Source organism: Pecten maximus, chromosome 15, assembly GCF_902652985.1.
Source record: "Pecten maximus chromosome 15, xPecMax1.1, whole genome shotgun sequence".
Lineage (NCBI taxonomy): Eukaryota > Metazoa > Mollusca > Bivalvia > Pectinida > Pectinidae > Pecten > Pecten maximus.
Window position 1 is genome coordinate 27127613 of NC_047029.1, and position 22458 is coordinate 27150070.

The following is a 22458-nucleotide window of genomic DNA, read 5'->3' on the forward strand; positions in this document are numbered from 1 at the left end:
CAACTGGTCACTATAAACAGGTTTTCTGATAAGAACCATAACTTTAAGTTTGTCCGGACAACTCCTCCTAAACTGAAGGGCCGATTTCAATGAACTTCACACAAATATAGAGGACCATATGCAGATTTGCATCTCACTTTCTTTTCCTCAAAATTATGGTTGCTATGGCAACTGGTCACTATATTACTGGGTTATCTTAGTTAGCTTCTAATTAAGATTTCCAATTTACCATTGACTCGTGCAGATTGCAGGGGTATTAGTCAGCCATCCTGGCGACAGTTCTAGTTAAGTCTTAGATAGCGTTCAATGTGTTGTTTTTTTTCATATTTATCATGCTAGAATGGAGGGCTATCCTTGTAAACGTTAATTTTTGCAGTGAATGACCTGGACTATTTCCAAAATTTTCAATTACTTTATGGTCATGGTGACGTTTCTACATCCAAAAGCATGATGGCCTAGTCATGTGTTCAAATGAATTATTTTATCTAAATGCCATAATTTTTTCATGAATATTAAAATCAATTTGGCGTTGAAGAAGAGGTGATCAATACAACACTGATATATATATGTAGCGGAACTGGACCGGGCTGATCATCGGCGACCAGGTAGCTCAATCGGTAGAGCATCCAGCTAGTGTTCGGAGGTCCCGGGTTCGAACCCCGGTCTGGCCGTGCATTTTTCCACTCCTATTACATTTGGTGCATGTGACCAAATCTTGTTTCAAGTGAGGTGAATACTTGACAAGGGGATACCCGAACCTGGGTTGTGAGTTGTGAAGTCTTCGAGGTCGAAGACTTAAAAAAATAGGAGGGAAGAGTGTAGCTGAACTGGACCGGGTCGATCATCGGCGACCAGGTAGCTCAATTGGTAGAGCATCCGGCTAGTGTTCGGAGGTCCCTGGTTCAGACCCCGGTCTGGCTGTGCATTTTTCCACTCCTATTACATATACATATACATATATATATATATATATATATATACGACTGTACATGTCGGACCCATTGGGCCTCTTGTCATGTTTCTTATAATAAATTATTTATCAAATTATTTATTCATATACTGTTTCTTGAAAAAAATCTTTTTCTTCAATATTAAATATGGACGAAATCCCAGCAATAATATTCCCGAATATTGTTGCCTTAATTCCGGATAGATACTCTCCGTCATACCATGAAATTGTTTATAATCTCCACAACATGGCGGCGAAAACGAAAGTGAAACGGAGAACTTGAACTGTTGAAGAGAACATGGCGCGAGACATAGAGACAGATTAGCAGTTGTCAAAGGTAAATTATCCTAATTCCATATACCAATATGTGTATGTGGTATGTTGTGTCATGCTCTTTATATGATTCAATGAAAACACTATTATTTGGAAATAGTGTAGAAAAAAAATCTAGTCAAACGCAGGAAACGTGACCATCTAAGTTACACCCACACATGTACAGGGACTAAACCGAAGGGTTCTGATGTTGATATCGCCTTTAAAGCTGATTTATGAAGTAAGATCGTCAGAAAATTTGGACTACACAGGGACCTGAGAATGTGTTAGTCTATGTGGACCTTCCCTTCAGTGTGTATAATAAAATAAACACCTGTTATTTTTACTGAATTTTAATCTATCCCTCAAAAACGTCTGAAAAAACTAGATCTCAGGTCCCTGCCTTTATCATTACATTGAAAGCATCCTGCAAAAAAGTACATGTATCTAATACACATACAATATTACATTAGCATATATCTACCAGGTTGATGATCAACAGATACAAATGTATCTACTTTTGACATGACGAGTCTTGACATTCTTAACAAAAAACTTGTTATTATCTTAGAAGTGCCAGTGTTAATATTATAGGTTAATGAAGTCATAGAATGTAGAGACTATAAAATCATACTTATTAGATAAGTTCTCATACTGATTTCAAACATACAATGTATGCCATATATATCATTTCACTTTTCATTTCACAATGCTGGCATCATCACTGAGCAGCATCCGGCCTGACACTAAAACCTATACCGAGTAGCTGTTCTTATGGATACCAGTTAGTAGCTGTTCTGGATATTTATCTGATTATTCTAATAAGTTCTTGTCCCAGCATCATCTAAAGCCAATGTGTTACCTCTTAAAAGCCAACTGATGAAGTGTATTGGGCTGTCTTTGAATCATTACGTCAAAATACAGTTATTTTTGTATGTGAGTGTAGTTCCAATAATTAAATTCTGTCTGTGTGATAATGAACTTCTAATCCGTTCAAGATATCTTTGACTTAATGAAAATTGCATACCTTTATCGCTCACTGATAAAGTGTGTTGCGCTACAGTAATGGAATCATTGCAACCTTGAACTCAATGTCAAGAAGCAGCAAATATACATATTGGCTAATAAGGGGGAGACATGATGTTCACTAAAACAAATTTCTAGTTAACATAAATTTCTCTATATTGTAGGCTAGTAGCTTAGGGTACTATAATCAATTTGATCAATTTGATTAACAATTTGATGAGATATCAATATACCAGGGTAATATGTAAGTGATTGCTCATTTTTGTTTCACCTGCAAAAATCAGGTGACATATATATATAAATAACTATGGCAGCGTCTACCAAGAAGTTTCCATGTCAAAACTCCAGTTCCCTTCGGCTGATAAAACTCAAACTTCATGTAGAGCTTCCTTACCAAAGGTGCTTGCTTGCGTGGGATTACTTTTTAGGTCGGAAGGTAGAGGGTCAAGGTCACTGTTGCTAAAAATAGAAATTGTGTTTCTTTGCAATAACTCAAGTTCCTCTGAGCCAATTAACCTCAGTCATTTAATTTGTAACTTGTACATTGTATTTGAATTAATTCTGTAATTCTGTTTTTTTAGCCCACCATCATCAGATGGTGGGCTATTCAAATCGCCCTGCGTCCGTGGTCCGTCGTCCGTCCCTCCGTCCCTCCGTCCGTCCGTCCCTCCGTCCGTAAACAATTCTTGTTATCGCTAATCCTCAGAAAGTACTGAAGGGATCTTTCTCAAATTTCATATGTGCGTTCCCCTTGGTGCCTAGTTATGCATATTGCATTTTGAGACCAATCGGAAAACAACATGGCCGACAGGCAGCCATCTTGGATTTTGACAATTGAAGTTTGTTATCGCTATTTCTGAGAAAGTACTGAAGGGATCTTTCTCAAATTTCATATGTAAGCTCCCCTTGGTGTCTAGTTATGCATATTGCATTTTGAGACCAATCGGAAAACAACATGGCCGACAAGCAGCCATCTTGGATTTTGACAATTGAAGTTTGTTATTGCTATTTCTGAGAAAGTGCTGAAGGGATCTTTCTCAAATTTCACATGTAGGTTCCCCTTGGTGCCTCATTATGCATATTGCATTTTGAGACTAATCGGAATTCAACATGGCCGACAGGCAGCCATCTTGGATTTTGATAATTGAAGTTTGTTATCACTATTTCTGAGAAAGTGCTGAAGGGATCTTTCTCAAATTTCACATGTAGGTTCCCCTTGGTGCCTAGTTATGCATATTGCATTTTGAGACCAATCGGAAAACAACATGGCCGACAGGCAGCCATCTTGGATTTTGATAATTGAAGTTTGTTATCGCTATTTCTGAGAAAGTACTGAAGGGATCTTTCTCAAATTTCATATGTAAGCTCCCCTTGGTGTCTAGTTATGCATATTGCATTTTGAGACCAATCAGAAAACAACATGGCCGACAGGCAGCCATCTTGGATTTTGACAATTGAAGTTTGTTATCGCTATTTCTGAGAAAGTGCTGAAGGGATCTTTCTCAAATTTCATATGTAAGCTCCCCTTGGTGCCTTGTTATGCATATTGCATTTTGAGACCAATCGGAAAACAACATGGCCGACAGGCAGCCATCTTGGATTTTGATAATTGAAGTTTGTTATTGCTATTTCTGAGAAAGTGCTGAAGGGATCTTTCTCAAATTTCACATGTAGGTTCCCCTTGGTGCCTAATTATGCATATTGCATTTTGAGACTAATCGGAATTCAACATGGCCGACAGGCAGCCATCTTGGATTTTGATAATTGAAGTTTGTTATCACTATTTCTGAGAAAGTGCTGAAGGGATCTTTCTCAAATTTCACATGTAGGTTCCCCTTGGTGCCTAGTTATGCATATTGCATTTTGAGACCAATCGGAAAACAACATGGCCGACAGGCAGCCATCTTGGATTTTGATAATTGAAGTTTGTTATCGCTATTCCTGAGAAAGTACTGAAGGGATCTTTCTCAAATTTCATATGTAAGCTCCCCTTGGTGTCTAGTTATGCATATTGCATTTTGAGACCAATCGGAAAACAACATGGCCGACAGGCAGCCATCTTGGATTTTGATAATTGAAGTTTGTTATCGCTATTTCTGAGAAAGTGCTGAAGGGATCTTTCTCAAATTTCACATGTAGGTTCCCCTTGGTGCCTTGTTATGCATATTGCATTTTGAGACCAATCGGAAAACAACATGGCCGACAGGCAGCCATCTTGGATTTTGATAATTGAAGTTTGTTATCGCTATTTCTGAGAAAGTGCTGAAGGGATCTTTCTCAAATTTCACATGTAGGTTCCCCTTGGTGCCTAGTTATGCATATTGCTTTTTGAGACCTATCGGAAAACAACATGGCCGACAGGCAGCCATCTTGGATTTTGACAATTGAAGTTTGTTATCGCTATTTCTGAGAAAGTACTGAAGGGATCTTTCTCAAATTTCATATGTGGGTTCCCCTTGGTGCCTAGTTATGCATATTGCATTTTGAGACCAATCGGAAAACAACATGGCCGACAGGCAGCCATCTTGGATTTTGACATTTGAAGTTTGTTATCACTATTTCTGAGAAAGTACTGAAGGGATCTTTCTCAAATTTCATATGTAAGCTCCCCTTGGTGCCTTGTTATGCATATTGCATTTTGAGACCAATCGGAAAACAACATGGCCGACAGGCAGCCATCTTGGATTTTGATAATTGAAGTTTGTTATTGCTATTTCTGAGAAAGTGCTGAAGGGATCTTTCTCAAATTTCACATGTAGGTTCCCCTTGGTGCCTAATTATGCATATTGCATTTTGAGACTAATCGGAATTCAACATGGCCGACAGGCAGCCATCTTGGATTTTGATAATTGAAGTTTGTTATCACTATTTCTGAGAAAGTGCTGAAGGGATCTTTCTCAAATTTCACATGTAGGTTCCCCTTGGTGCCTAGTTATGCATATTGCATTTTGAGACCAATCGGAAAACAACATGGCCGACAGGCAGCCATCTTGGATTTTGATAATTGAAGTTTGTTATCGCTATTCCTGAGAAAGTACTGAAGGGATCTTTCTCAAATTTCATATGTAAGCTCCCCTTGGTGTCTAGTTATGCATATTGCATTTTGAGACCAATCGGAAAACAACATGGCCGACAGGCAGCCATCTTGGATTTTGACAATTGAAGTTTGTTATCGCTATTTCTGAGAAAGTGCTGAAGGGATCTTTCTCAAATTTCACATGTAGGTTCCCCTTGGTGCCTTGTTATGCATATTGCATTTTGAGACCAATCGGAAAACAACATGGCCGACAGGCAGCCATCTTGGATTTTGATAATTGAAGTTTGTTATCGCTATTTCTGAGAAAGTGCTGAAGGGATCTTTCTCAAATTTCACATGTAGGTTCCCCTTGGTGCCTAGTTATGCATATTGCTTTTTGAGACCTATCGGAAAACAACATGGCCGACAGGCAGCCATCTTGGATTTTGACAATTGAAGTTTGTTATCGCTATTTCTGAGAAAGTACTGAAGGGATCTTTCTCAAATTTCATATGTGGGTTCCCCTTGGTGCCTAGTTATGCATATTGCATTTTGAGACCAATCGGAAAACAACATGGCCGACAGGCAGCCATCTTGGATTTTGACATTTGAAGTTTGTTATCACTATTTCTGAGAAAGTACTGAAGGGATCTTTCTCAAATTTCATATGTAGGCTCCCCTTGGTGCCTAGTTATGCATATTGCATTTTGAGACCAATCGGAAAACAACATGGCCGACAGGCAGCCATCTTGGATTTTGACAATTGAAGTTTGTTATCGCTAATTCTGAGAAAGTATTTAAGGGATCTTTCTCAAATTTCATATGTAGGTTTCCCTTGGTGCCTAGTTATGCATATTGCATTTTGAGACCAATCTGAAAACAACATGGCCGACAGGCAGCCATCTTGGATTTTGACAATTGAAGTTTGTTATCACTATTTCTGAGAAAGCATTTAAGGGATCTTTCCCAAATTTCATATGTAAGTTTCCCTTGGTGCCTTGTTATGCATATTGCATTTTGAGACCAATCTGAAAATAACATGGCCGACAGGCAGCCATCTTGGATTTTGACAATTGAAGTTTGTTATCGCTATTTTTGAGAAAGTACTGAAGGGATCTTTCTCAAATTTCATATGGAGGTTCCCCTTGGTGCCTCGTTATGCTTATTGCATTTTGAGATCAATTGGAAAACAATATGGCCGACAGACCGCCATCTTGGATTTTGACAATTGAAGTTTGTTATCTCTATTTCTCAAAGTACTGAATGGATCTTTCTCAAATTTCATAAGTAGGTTCCCCTTGGTCCCTTGTATTGCATTTTTGGACCAGTCTGTCCTGAAAACAACCTGGCAAACAAACAGCCATTATCGTTAAATCTCAAATTTCTTATATAGCTAGGATTCTCTTGTTTGAAAAGTACTGGAGGGATGTCTCAATTTGCACAGATTAGTAAAATGAAGGGAAAAGTAGAGAAAAGATCAATCTGACATGGAATCTATGAAGATCATTCAATGGTGGGCGCCAAGATCCCTCTGGGATCTCTTGTTTCTTTTTAGCCCACAATCATCTGATGGTGGGCTATTCAAATCGCCATGCATCCGTGGTCCGTCCGTCTGTCTGGCCGTCTGTCTGGCTGTAAATAATTCTTGTTATCGCTATTTCCCAAAAAGTACTGAAGGGATCTTTCATATGTAGGTTTCCCTTGGTCCCTAGTTATGCATTTTGCGTGTTGGGACCAATCGGAAAACAACATCGCCGACAGGCAGCCATCTTGGATTTTGACAATTGAAGTTTGTTATCGCTATTTTTCAGAAAGGACTGAATGGATCTTTCTGAAATTTCATATGTAGGTTTCCCTTGATCTTTAATTATATATGCATATTTCATTTTGGGACTAGTCGGCATAACAACATGGTCGACAGGCAGCCATCTTGGATTTTAACAATTGAAGTTTGTTATTGCTATTTTACAGAAGGTACTGAAGGGATCTTTCTCAAATTTCATATATAGGTTCCCCTTGGTCCCTCGTATTGCATTTGGGGACCAATCTAAAAATAACATGGCCGACAGACAGCCATTATCGCTAATTCTCAAATTTCATATATATGTACTGGAGGGATGCTTCTCAATTTACACAGATTAGTAAGAGGAAGGGAAAAATAGAGAGAAGATCAATCTGACATGGAACCTATAAAGATCATTCAATGGTGGGCGTTTGTTTTTTTCTCACTTTCAGCCTGCTGTATTTGTCAGTGTGAAGTTTTAACAAGTATTTTTTTAATGTGACACCAAATATATATACATATTTTAGGAAGATATGCCACCATGTCAACTGGAGGACTGACAGAAGAACAAAAAAGAAGGATAGAAGAAAACAAAAGGAAAGCACTTGCTAAGCGTGCCCAGAATCAAAGCCCTCACAAACAAACACCAGTTTCTACCTCATGGAACAAACCAAAAACCTCAGGCCAATATGTAAATTCAAGTGGTGTAGTAGTGCCCCCTGGTGGATGTTTTCAGAGTTCAAACCAACAGGGAAAAGTAACTCCGACATGGCCTACAAAACTTTACCAAAAACCTTCAAGTACAGTTGTGCCTCCTGCTGGTAGTGTTCAAAATTCAAATCAACAGGGAAAGACAACTCCTTCATGGCCTACTACAAAACTTAATCAAAATTCCAGCACAGTGATTTCACATGTTGCTAAAAATGAAAATGGTATTGAAAAAGGAAAAGGAACTTCGAACTGGCTCAGTAAAAGTTTTGGCCAATCTCATGCGAACAAACAGTTTTCATCACAGGGCAATGCATTTAAGGGAAAAGAACAATTCAGTGCCACCGATGTTGCTAAAAAATTGGCCATGTCTGGGAGCAATTTTATGGGAAGTAACAAGTCAGTGAAGGGAAACTGTGTTCTGATATCCAGAGACAGGTTCGAGGTTGATGCTAAATTTAGTGCACCACTTGTGGAAGTCTTCAAGTCCATGAATTCAAAACTCTATGGTAAGTGTTGAACTGTGTGCCAGATAAATTCAGCTGAAGTTAAAACATGACATGTAAAACTGTTTTTCGAAGGATATCTTTGTGATAACACTATATATAGTGTAGTACTAAAGGCCTGTTTGAAAGCATGCATCTGATTGATTGGTCAATATTTATTGACTTTTCATCAGAATTAAGGTCATCTGAATTTGACCCTGGTTGCAGTGCCTTAAATGACAGGTACTAAGTAATATAAGCCATGAACAGATGATTTGCCACCTTGCTGAAATTTGTGCTAGAATAGAGTTTGATGCTACATTGAAGGAAAAATCTAAATCAATGTTTAAAGCATTTTTAAGATAAAGAAAATAAATATTTCAATGAAGCAGCCTTTCCCAGATCATGCAAACTGTTGCTGGCTTTTAAAGATCGCATGTTTGTAATATAATCAATTTTACAATATTTGATATAAGGCCTAAAAGGGTATGGCAATTTTCAGTATTATTTCATACATAGGTCATCAGCTGTGTGACTTAACATTGAAAAAGTTCAAAATCCAAGGGTGAATGTTGCAATAATTTGTTGTCTTCACATGGAAATTGAACTGCTAGGTGTATCTGGATCTTTTACAGATGCAGTTACCAAAAAATGGTCTTTCGCACTTGAAGAATACAACAGATTTAGTAAGTACAGATAATCTCCATCTCCTTGGCCCTGCTTTGAAATAATATAATCTCTTCAGTACCTTAATTTGTGGCAGGATTTCCATTCAAGAACAAAGACAGCTCCAAACTTGCCATTTCTCCCTATTTCAAAGAAAGACTCCTTATTTTTAAAATGTATTAAAAGGATATTTCTCAGGAGTTGCAAAATTTCTTGTTGATGAGTACTTTTAAGAACTCTTTCAAATGACATTTGAAACTTTTGTCAGCAGTTATATATATATTTTTTTAACTATCTTTCCTGTGGGCAAGTGAAATTGGTGTGACTATCCCAAGGCCAGTATGAAATTAGACATAACTTTATACTTTTTAATTGGTGACAGTGGCAGCAGTCAAAGAGCTCCGGCCGTCAGTGGAGATTGAGCCATTCCCTAAACACATACTACAAGTGTTTAGTTCTCATATCAAGGGAAAGTACTCTACCAGGACGATTGCTTCCGCTGACCTCTCGAAAATTGACCAGGGACTAGTAGATGCATTACTGCCTTTCCAACGAACAGGAGTCGAGTATGTACATAAGGTCTGAAGATGACCTAGCTAATTAATTTAATTTAATTAATTAATTATATGTATGTGTATAATGTTTATATTAAGCACTCCTAAAATGTATCTGTATCTCAGAAAAAGCAACAATTTAGAATTTGTAATGTAATATGGCAGCTTTAATTTTTTGATGCGCATAGACCCAGCATGTAAGGTTTAAGAATTGTATATTGCTAACAAGAAGGTTTTTTTTTTTTGCTTCACTCAAAGTGTTTGATATTAATCTAGCTCATCGTTTTATATTCCAATATAAAAAAAATAATTATGCGTAACTTCCTATTCTTTTTCTTACAAAAAATACTCAGATAAAAATTATGATGTAAAAAATATGATACTTCTTTTACAGGTTTGGGATACACATGAACGGGCGTGTGCTGATTGCGGATGATATGGGTTTAGGGAAAACCATTCAGGCAATCTGTCTATCAAGTTACTACAGAGATGAATGGCCACTCCTCGTTGTGGCGCCATCCTCTGTTAGATTTGCCTGGGCACAGCAAATTCAAAGATGGCTTCCAAGTGTTGATCCCCAGGAGATCTTCGTCCCGACTACCGGGAAAGAGATCACCTCCACATACCGCGTCAATATATTCAGCTATGATCTGATGGCGAAGAAGGTAGAACACCTAAAGAAGCAACATTTCAAAGTGATCATTATGGTATGTTACTGTGTTCAGGATATTACATTGATCAAGATAATATCTACAAACGACCCGTACCTTTTTGCGTGCTAGTGGAATGAATTCTCATCCATGCCATCTCATCTTCCGCTACCAGTAGTTGAAAATCCTGACATATTATAGTTGAGATATCTAAAGCATTTGATTTCTTTTTCTAAGTATAACCAGTTTAGCCACCTGGCACCATATTGTCAGAAATTAAGTCTTTCAAATTGTCTGTCATCTGTGGTCATCCCGTCCTTCACAAAAACAACTTTTGTGTAATCAGGATTTCTCAAGCATTATGGAGGAGACGTTTCTAGAAACTAGATGGACATGTTCTGATTGTGCTTATACCATACCGTTGCATGACACATTTTGAGCCTGATTGTATTTAGACATATCTTCTTGTGATACTAATTTCTGTTCGATAAGTATTGACATTCTTATTTTAAATGAGCCGGTTTTAGACATTGCTGTCTCATTTGGTATCATGAAGTGATCCATTTTGAGAAGGATCACTTTTTGGAATTTCGACAGTAGATAAAAATGTAAAAAAAAAAAAGATCTGTCTACAGAGTATTCTATGGAGTATGTTGAACACGCATGGTTTTTATATCACCAGAGTGTATTACTTGTAGACGTGGAATATTGGGGAAATTCTTCTTTAAACATGAATATTATTTGAGAAAATAATACAATATTACAGATATTCATTGGTACAACATGATGTAAATGACTTGTTTCAGGATGAATGCCATCTATTGAAAAATTTCAAGACAGCGAGATGCAAAGCCGCTCTGCCACTTCTGCAGGTAAATTACATACTAGTATATCCATTTTCTCAAAAGCATAGGTATTCTGTCACAATTACTGGTAGGTACAATATTTTTGGCAATTTTTACAAATCCCCATGGTCCATATACCAGTATGTGTATTTTTAGCCCACCATCATCAGATGGTGGGCTATTCAAATCGCCCTGCGTCCGTGGTCCGTGGTCCGTCGTCCGTCCGTCCGTCCGTCCCTCCGTCCGTCCGTCCCTCCGTCCGTAAACAATTCTTGTTATCGCTATTTCTCAGAAAGTACTGAAGGGATCTCTCTCAAATTTCATATGTAGGTTCCCCTTGGTGCCTAGTTATGCATATTGCGTTTTGAGACCAATCGGAAAACAACATGGCCGACAGGCAGCCATCTTGGATTTTGACAATTGAAGTTTGTTATCGCTATTTCTGAGAAAGTACTGAAGGGATCTTTCTCAAATTTCATATGAAGGTTCCCCTTGGTGCCTAGTTATGCATATTGCGTTTTGAGACCAATCGGAAAACAACATGGCCGACAGGCAGCCATCTTGGATTTTGACAATTGAAGTTTGTTATCACTATTTCTGAGAAAGTACTGAAGGGATCTTTCTCAAATTTCATATGAAGGTTCCCCTTGGTGCCTAGTTATGCATATTGCGTTTTGAGACCAATCGGAAAACAACATGGCCGACAGGCAGCCATCTTTGATTTTGACAATTGAAGTTTGTTATCACTATTTCTGAGAAAGTACTTAAGGGATCTTTCTAAAATTTCATATGTAGGTTCCCCTTGGTGCCTAGTTATGCATATTGCGATTTGAGATCAATCGGAAAACAACATGGCCGACAGGCAGCCATCTTGGATTTTGACAATTGAAGATTGTTATCGCTATTTCTGAGAAAGTACTGAAGGGATCTTTCTCAAATTTCATATGAAGGTTCCCCTTGGTGCCTAGTTATGCATATTGCATTTTGAGACCAATCGGAAAACAACATGGCCGACAGGCAGCCATCTTGGATTTTGACAATTGAAGTTTGTTATCGCTATTTCTGAGAAAGTGCTGAATGGATCTTTCTCAAATTTCATATGAAGGTTCCCCTTGGTGCCTAGTTATGCATATTGCGTTTTGAGACCAATCCGAAAACAACATGGCCGACAGGCAGCCATCTTGGATTTTGACAATTGAAGTTTGTTATCACTATTTCTGAGAAAGTACTTAAGGGATCTTTCTCAAATTTCATATGTAGGTTCCCCTTGGTGCCTAGTTATGCATATTGCGATTTGAGACCAATCCGAAAACAACATGGCCGACAGGCAGCCATCATGGATTTTGACAATTGAAGTTTGTTATCACTATTTCTGAGAATGTACTGAATGGATCTTTCTGAAATTTCATATGTAGGTTTCCCTTGGTGCCTAGTTATGCATATTGCGTTTTGAGACCAATCTGAAAACAACATGGCCGACAGGCAGCCATCTTGGATTTTGACAATTGAAGTTTGTTATCTCTATTTCTCAAAGTACTGAATGGATCTTTCTCAAATTTCATGAGTAGGTTCCCCTTGGTCCCTTGTATTGCATTTTTGGACCAGTCTGTCCTGAAAACAACCTGGCAAACAAACAGCCATTATCGTTAAATCTCAAATTTCTTATATAGCAAGGATTCCCTTGTTTGAAAAGTACTGGAGGGATGTCTCAATTTGCACAGATTAGTAAAATGAAGGGAAAAGTAGAGAAAAGATCAATCTGACATGGAACCTATGAAGATCATTCAATGGTGGGCGCTAAGATCCCTCTGGGATCTCTTGTAATTAACTACTACTACTAAGGTTACAGTTGGTAAGTCTCGCTTCATCACCAAAAATGATCACCTTTACAAGGAATGTTCATATGACAAAATTATCTTAACAATAATGCTGTTATGACAAAAATAACTTTAAATATATGTAGAAGCTTAGTCACCAAATGGAAGCTTATTTTCAATGACAAACTGTTTAATACATGTGTTCAGATGCCATTCTTTGATGTTGTTATGACCTGTCTATAAAACATGGACGTTCTACAGTGAAGTCAAGGAATAGACTTTGGTATACCACGACCAATACTGGAGTGTGGCATTTCTCATTCTGTCAACTTCATTAGACCTGACCTAATGTGTGTATTCACCAAATGTGCCTGCTTTTCTCACACTCCAATACTGGTTGTGATATTTACATGCCTGCTTGTTCACTCTCCAATACTGGTTGTGATATTTACATGCCTGCTTTTCTCACACTCCAATACTGGTTGTGATATTTACATGCCTTCTTTTTCACTCTCCAATACTGGTTGTGATATTTACATGCCTGCTGTTTCACACTCCAATACTGGTTGTGATATTTACATGCCTGCTTTTCTTACACTCCATTACTGGTTGTGATATTTACATGCCTGCTTTTTCACACTCCAATACTGGTTGTGATATTTACATGCCTGCTTGTTCACACTCCAATACTGGTTGTGATATTTACATGCCTGCTTTTTCACACTCCAATACTGGTTGTGATATTTACATGCCTGCTTTTCTCACACTTCAATACTGGTTGTGATATTTACATGCCTGCTTGTTCACACTCCAATACTGGTTGTGATATTTACATGCCTGCTTTTCTCACACTCCAATACTGGTTGTGATATTTACATGCCTGCTTGTTCACACTCCAATACTGGTTGTGATATTTACATGCATGCCTGCTTTTTCACACTCCAATATTGCTGAACAGTTTCTTCAGGTTGGAAAGTATGGTTTATGAACAATACACTTGTCTCTCTGTTTTACTTACAGAGCTCCCATCGTGTGATCTCTCCCTACTGTTTTACTTACAGAGCTCCCATCGTGTGATCTTGCTGAGCGGAACTCCTGCCCTCTCACGACCTTCTGAACTCTTCACATCTATCCAGGCAGTCTGTCCATTCCTGATCAAGTTCCATGATTTTGGTGTGAGATATTGTGATGGGAAGAAGGTAAAAACTTTGTAGTGAGAAGATGGCAATATAAACTCAATATAGACCTGTCACAGTAGTCAAACCCTCACCTAACAGTGCACGGGACAAAATGTTATAAAGCACTGTAGTCCTCACAACTAACCACAATATATTTAATGGGCAAAAATCTCTTTTTTGTTTGATGATTTAATGTTTCTTTTTTCTTGGAAAACAATAAATATTGTCATTTAACTATTGTGTAATTATACTTGTACAAATGTGTTTGATTATTGAACAAATCAATTAACATTTCAGTTGCCATTTGGATGGGATTTCTCAGGATCTTCAAACATGAATGAACTTCAATTAATTTTGGAAGAGAAAATTATGATACGGTTTGTAAATAATAAAGCTAATATTTTGAGAGTGTGTATTTGATGTCTGGGACAAGAAAGAGGTTGTGTTTGATGTCACACACAAGGGAGCTTGTGTTTGATGTCAAACATGAGAGAGCTTGTATTTGATGTCACACACACGGGAGCTCGTTTGATGTCAATATGAGAGAGCATGTATTTGATGTCACACACATGGGAGCTTGTGTTTGATGTCATACATGAGAGAGCTTGTATTTTATGTCACACACAATGAGCTTGTGTTTGATGTCAAACATGAGAGAGCTTGTATTTAATGTCACACACACGGGAGCTTGTGTTTGATGTCAAACATGAGAGAGCTTGTGTTTGATGTCACACACAAGGGAGCTTGTGTTTGATGTCAAACATGAGAGAGCTTGTATTTAATGTCACACACACGGGAGCTTGTATTTGATGTCACACACAATGAGTTTGTGTTTGATGTCAAACATGAGAGAGCTTGTATTTGATGTCACACACAATGAGTTTGTGTTTGATATCAAACATGAGAGAGCTTGTATTTAATGTCACACACACGGGAGCTTGTATTTGATGTCACACATGAGAGAGCTTGTATTTGATGTCACACAATGAGTTTGTTTTTGATGTCAAACATGAGAGAGCTTGTATTTGATGTCACACACAAGGGAGCTTATGTTTGATGTCATACATGAGAGAGCTTGTATTTGATGTCACACACAAGGGAGCTTGTGTTTGATGTCAAACATGAGAGAGCTTGTATTTGATGTCACACACAAGGGATTTTGTGTTTGATGTCATACATGAATGAGCTTGTATTTGATGTCACACACAAGGGAGCTTGTGTTTGGTGTCAAATATGAGAGAGCTTGTATTTGATCTCACACATTAGAGAGCTAATTGACAATATTGCTACATGACAGTTAACACAGCAATAACTATTCACTTCCAGCCACAAAGCAATTGATCAGTTCTTTAGATTAGATTTTGTTGTCCTCTCCACTCCATCCTACTTCTACACACCAATCGATATTGTAATTGTAAAGTACATGTAGCTGAATAACATCTGAAAACATATTAGACTGAGTGTTTCAGTTGGTCAATTCTTCAATATTTCTTACCTTTTGATTTGAATTTTGCTGAAGTGTGATAATGGAAATACTGTAATTTTTTCTAAACAGTTTTTAAAGTCAACCTTTAATGCATTTGGTACAGGCGATTAAAGAAGGAGGTACTGACACAGCTTCCAGACAAGATGAGACAGATGGTTGTCCTTGATCCCAGTTCTATTAAGATCAACAAGGAGATGAAGACGGACTGTAAGGCAATGAACATCAAAGGGCTAAAGGTCAGACATCAGTGTAAACTCGAGGTCAAGGTTAAATACATTTTGATGACATGGTGCCATGGAAACCTTTGAAATGGGAACATTTTGATGACATGATGCTGTAAAAACCTTTAAATGTGAACGTTTTGATGACAGGGTGCCATAGAATCCTTTGAAATGGGAACATTCTAAAGAAATGATGCTGTAAAAACCTTTGAAATGTGAACATTTTGATGACATTATGCTGTAAAAACCTTTGAAATGTGAACATTTTGATGACATGATGCTGTAAAAACCTTTGAAATGTGAACATTTTGATGACATGATACTGTAAAAACCTTTGAAATGTGAACATTTTGATGACATGATGCTGTAAAAACCTTTGAATGTGAATGTTTTGATGACAGGGTGCCATAGAATCCTTTGAAATGTGAACATTCTAAAGAAATGGTGCCATAGAAACCTCAGAATTTTTGTCTTAGAACAATTTCCTTTGTAGTCATAGTGATTAACCTATATGTTATATTTCTGTGTTCTTTCCAGGGAATGGAGAAGAGGGGCGTCCTATTGGAATACTTCCATCATACTGGAGCTGCAAAGATTCCTGCCATCAGGTAAAGTAAGACAGAAAGACTTAAGTATTGATTGAATGCCATTTTTTAATAGTACCTCTGATTTTATGAACACATATGTCCAGATCTTTTATTTTATATTACACCAGAAATTTAACCAAATTGAAAGATGACTTTATGAAGTTATACTGAATTTCACCATTAGATATCAAGGAAATTCTTTGAATTATGAGTCATGCATACAAATGTCCAGAAAGTTCAACTTCTACCAGAAATTACCTTATTAGAAATGCATGACTGAATGAAGCTATTCTAAATTTCAATAAAAAGAACTATCTGGTATAAAATGTATCATGTCAGAAATGAGGCTTTACCCTTTGACCTTCAGGGATTATGTTGTGGACCTGATAGAAACTGACAAGAAGTTTTTGATATTTGCCCATCATCAAGAAGTGCTAGACGCTATCGAAGATGTGGTTAAAGCTAAGGTATAGTCAACCCTTGTTGGTCGATATTTATGGTATTCCAAATTTTAATGGATGGATGAAGTAGCCATACATCTACATAATGATTGTGGGGGCTGTGATAGCTTATTCGTTAAGAGCTCCTTCATACATGTGTGGTTTGATGCACCCTACCTGTGGCAGTTTGTGTTTCTGGGGAAGGTAGTAGTCGTAGTTGTGTCCTTCTCCAACAAGGTTAGATGATAACACAGCGAGAAACATACGACAGTCGCCGCGCTAACTTCCCAAGGCAGATTTACACTGGCCAGACTGCCAAATTTCCAAAGTCAGGATTTTGATTATATTAAAGAATTAAATTACCTTTAAAGTTTAATGGTGTCATGTTATTGCCTCTTTTTCATGAATCCATCTTTAAATCCTCAAAAATAGCAATCAAAGTCACACAATAACAATTATTTAATATTCATATTTCCAGGCTTCATTCTGGTAACAACTCAGATATTGAAAAATGGCCGTCTATAGTAAAATACATAATGGAATATCAAGCAAAAACAAATAAAAGCTATTATCTCCATACTTTATATTTGTTCTACAACTAATGCCACCTTGTTCAAAATAGGTAACTTGAAGCAATGGAAGGATGTAGCAAAGTGTTTTTTGGTATTATTAACTTAGTGTGAATTAATAATTGAACGCTTTAACTTGGATATATAAAGCACAAACGTAAGTACACACCGTTGTAATAAAGTTCAGAGTTATAAATACTGATATTATTGTATCTTTCTTTCCAACATGAAATCAGGGTGGGACTTAAAATAGGGTTCGATTGTTAAAGGCCAATTGGGTCAGAACCAAAAGTAGCTTTTGTTAGCTGAATTAGGTTGTGTCCTTGCGCAAGACACTTTACCTTTATTGCTCCTAATGGAATGTAACAGGCCTTCTGTATGTTGTTCAGTGAGGTAGCCACCAGCTACTACAAGGAGAGCCCCTTCAAGACAACACTGGCTTTTCATGGGGCGATCAACCCAACAAACAATCCATAATTGTGCATCAAACCATTGTTTTCAACAGACTTCAAAAGTTTTTGACATGTAAAAGCATAAACAGACTTCAAAAGGTTTTGACATGTAAAAGCATATACATCCAGCTTCCTCCCACACCCCTAGAGCACTTCTATCCTTGTTAATGAGTAACTAATGGAAGTTGACATAACTTGTTTTGCAATGGTTGTAAAATAAATTGAACTTTATGGTTTTACATGTCCTTTTAATGTTTAAAATGACAATGATGTTATCTTTGTTCCTAGTTGAAGCAGCACTACATTCGTATAGACGGCAGAACAACAGCGGAGCAGAGAAACTTTTTTTGTAAGAAGTTCCAGGAGAATGATGATTATCGTGTGGCAGTCCTGTCCATAATGGCAGCCAATGCAGGCCTGAATCTGTCAGCTGCAAACCTGGTAGTGTTTGGAGAACTCTTTTGGAACCCAGGGGTATGATTCTTAATCAATGGCAATCTGAAGGGTCACCTGGGTGAAGGCATAGAGTGTTAGCATCCGCCACATTGCGCTCCATCCCAAATTAATAATATACCCTAAAATCTAAAATAATAAGCCTGAATCGAAAATAGGCTGGTCTTGAAAGTAAGCGATTCCTGGCAGCGAAATATATCTCAAAAATAAGCCGACATTACTTGTCAGGTTATCACTTCTCATAACTCTTTGCTTTTTTTTTTTTTTTTTTTTTAATGAAACCCCTTATAGTCCACCTCTGGATGATAAAAGGGGTAGATGTTATAGATTATAGTAATCAAGAATAGTGCTGACGATTTCATTAACTATTATTAGTATCGGCGTGTGTTATCAATTTTTATCAATTTTTGTTTCACTGATGAAAGGTTCAGAAAATAAGACAGTCTCGTAAATAAGCCTTAATTGCCTTACAGGATAAATGACTTCAAAATTGAGAAGGCCTTGAAACTAGGCCTGATTCGAAAATAAGCCTGGGATTCTTTACCAAAAAAGAAAATAAGCCGCGGCTTATTATCAAGATTTGAGGGTATCCTGAGAATGCTAGATTTGGTTCATTATATTGCCATGATAGCTTCATAATATCAAAATCTACACCTGATCATATTCTGATGGTCATTGGTCAAGGTTAAAGGGTTTAAGATTTGGTTCATGTTTACAAGAGAGTATAAAGTTTATTGCAAAGGAGAGAGGACATTGATGTCTTAGACATTTTCAGGCTTCATCTACATGTGTAACCATATCCATTGTATACTTATAATTTTGAAAATGTACAAGGGCATTTGAGAATGATGGTAACTGATTTGTTATACCAATTGATTATCAATTATTATTGGTTTTGTAGGTAAGAATTATTAAGAATGATTTCAGTTATGTGTTTCTCTCTCTTATTTACTAGCAACCCATTGGCATTTATGATCACCAGAATTCAAATGTATTATTATTAAAGTCATTTTAAATTTTGAATTATTTTCAATGGCGAAATCATCGAATGATAGTAAAAAGTGGGCAAATGTAAGACCTCAGGGTCAGAAATTCATAATTTTGGTAAAACACCTTTAGACCATTCAATCAATGAAGAGTATTTGATTCTACCATATCTGGGTCTTCAGAAGATTTTAAAATGTCCATGAATGTTTGACCCTATGACCCTTTGTGTTGCTGAGTTGTTAATCCACTAACAGTAAGTTGTTGTCTCCAGATACTAGTACAGGCTGAGGACAGAGTCCATCGGATTGGTCAGCAGGATATGGTCACTGTCCAGTATCTTGTGTCCCAGGGCACTGCTGACGACTATATATGGTAAAATCAGTTAATACCATGACCACATATGGTGTGATGATAAAGCGAAAACAACAAGGTGTCACATTTAAACATCACTTACTTTCAATATACCCATTGACATTTAATTATTATAAAATATAAATTATTATAAACTGTTGAATTAGGTTGATTAATTTGATATTGGTCCCAAATTGTAACTTCGAGACTGACCAAAAGAACCAATTAGCTGATAGATTGCCGTCTTGGCATATGTTGCGAAATAAAATTTCAGACTATAATACAAGAAGTAGTTATCAGTAGGGAAAAATAAAATAGAGAAAAGTTCAATCTGAAAAAGAACTAATAAAGATCCTACAAAGGTGAGCACCAAGGTCTTGGATCTCTTGTTATGATTGCAATTTAGCAATTAATACAATTTAGCATCGCCCAAATTTCTGTTGATCATATGTATAATTGTTTGATGTAGGCCTCTGGTACAGAAGAAACTGGATGTCTTGGCCAGAGCTGGTCTTAGTAAGGACAATTTCTCTGAGGCTGACACAACCCATGCCAGGGTAAATATGATGAGAGTTAAGACATATGCTTCCTTACATATTACACCTATGGTTAGGGATAGAGTTATCTCTCTAAAGAATACACCTCTGAAGAGTTAAACAATGACCATTCATTTAGTCACCTTTTATCTCCCTAAAGAATTTATGTTCTCTTTCATATAATAGTTATGTTCTCTAGCATGTTCTTCCTGTAGTGAGTGTTAGTAGAGTGGTCTCCCTTAAGGGTATGTAATTTTGCTCTTTTACGTGTTATACATAAGGTATTAGAGTTGTCTCCCTTACGAGCAAGTAATTATGCTCTCTTACATGTTTTATATATGGTTAGTGTTAGAGTTATTGCTCTTTAGGGTATATAATTATGCTCTCTTGCATGTTATACTTATGGTAAGTGTAAGAGTTGTCTCCCCCCTAGGGCATATAATTATGCAGTGTTAGAATTGTCTCCCATCGTAGCATACAATAATGCTTTTTTTTTTGCATATTATACCTATGGTATGTGTTAGGGTTATCTCCCTAAAGGATATATTTTACTTAAAAAGAATAATCAAGTCTGTACTTATTAGTCTACATGTATGTCTTTCTGTTCTGCTTTTGAATATTTCAGAAATTGAATGCATGTATTCTAGGTTTCACTCATTACCCTGTACAAAATTAACATTGTTGTCATTGTTTTCACCAAAGAATATGTCTTTATAATTCTCAGGATAGTAAACAGAGGGACCTTACAGAATTTTTTGAAGAGTCTTTCATGGAAGAGACAGAGGAGATAGCAGATGATAAATCAGTTATGGACAAGTCCGAGTGTGTCGATGGGGGACCAAACCACGGGGTATCCATCTCCAACTCAAAATCCAAGGAGGAGCCTGGGACACATAGTAAAAGTGAGAATAAAAATACCAGCATTTGTTTACATAAAAAATAACAGTTATTTAAGTTAATGTTGACAACCAAAGTTACTTTTGTATTAGGCCATAGCCTACCTGTGTAGACAGCCTCTTATAAAAGGAATTATCTCCCTTTAACTTCTGCATTAATACTGAATGAAGGAGTCGACCTTCAATTTCGGAAAAGGCAGTTATTTTAGTATTTCAAGAATCTTAACACTTTCACCTATACTTTTACACATACAAAGTGTACATTATTAAGTATTGGTAGTCTGCATAAAGTACTAAATAATACTTTCTCAAATTGTGTACACATGTTCTCATTTGGACCTGGTAATGTATCAAAATGAATCAAACATCGTCATATATCACTATTCTCAGACAGTAATCTTTTGTTAAATTGTACACAAAGGCTGCCAAACCTAGTTGTGTGATGTGTTGTTTATATTACAAATGAAGAACATCATTCCTGTTTGATTTTATTCAAGCGACTGCAAATGGTAGGTGTCGGTGTTAAAATAAGAATTGTAATTTCATTACAGAACAGTCATCCCTGTTCAGCTATTTCCATTCATCAGATAGAGAGAATTCGCCAGAGGCAGCTAAATCAGAAAATGACAGTAATGTGAAACAGGAAGAGGATTTTCCTAACGATGACCTTGACCTCATGATAGGAGAAGTTGATTGGGAAGAGGATGACTTTGACGAGCCACAAAATAAGCGACCAAAACTCATTTGATAAACTTTCATCTTTTTTTCATCATGTGGAAGTAAAACAAATATGAAATTGCTAACTATATACATCTGTGATATATTGTGATGTTCACAAATAGAAAAATATTTGAATGTGTTCCAACTGATATTAGTTGACTCTGAATGCATGTGATAATAATATTGTGTGCGAAATTCAATGAAGATTCCGAACACAAGGCTACATTTCTAAACATGAGGCTACATTTCTAAACACAAGGCTACATTTCTAAACACGAGGCTATGTTTCAATACTCAACTAATACAAGGAATCATTTCAAAAGCAACTTACTGAGTAAGTCAATTAATGTGCCCAAATGTGTTCTTTGTGTGGGAAGTTGAATTGAGGAAGGCTATTCAATTTCAGTTTTTGAAGAAGAGGAAAATTTGGCTTTTTTTCTCTTACATTGTTTTATAATTTGAGAGCAAATGCTGTTTACACTGGAGTGCAGTAGTGTGGTATTGTACTGAAATCAGAATGCTAGCTACACTACAGAATCACCAACATGTGGTTCCTAGTTACTGGTGATCCTGTGATCATTGTACTATTATTACCTAGTAGTGACTCCGTAGTTCTGTATTGTATTAATCACCACCACAAGCAGCTTAGTAATATTGATATCCAATGCAATCTGTATAGTTACCATTTGATTATACAAAATTATGTGTTCAGCGCATTGGGAGAATGTTCATTAAAATGATTTGATTATAAATATTCTGTTATGTTTTATA

General features: G+C 36.9%; 1 protein-coding gene across 1 annotated transcript; it reads left to right on the top strand.

Moving 5' to 3' along the window:
* The first annotated feature begins 1159 nt into the window (after positions 1 to 1159).
* Positions 1160 to 22439, top strand: LOC117343572 (SWI/SNF-related matrix-associated actin-dependent regulator of chromatin subfamily A-like protein 1). The gene is made up of 16 exons (XM_033905996.1): positions 1160 to 1286; positions 7614 to 8303; positions 8915 to 8965; positions 9328 to 9511; positions 9894 to 10206; positions 10956 to 11021; positions 13873 to 14010; positions 14287 to 14366; positions 15579 to 15711; positions 16234 to 16304; positions 16651 to 16750; positions 18033 to 18218; positions 19456 to 19556; positions 20005 to 20092; positions 20796 to 20973; positions 21519 to 22439. Exons 2-16 carry the CDS (start codon positions 7628 to 7630, stop codon positions 21713 to 21715), a joined length of 2562 nt encoding a protein of 853 aa, XP_033761887.1. The 5' UTR covers positions 1160 to 1286; positions 7614 to 7627; the 3' UTR covers positions 21716 to 22439.
* The last annotated feature ends 19 nt before the right edge of the window (positions 22440 to 22458 follow it).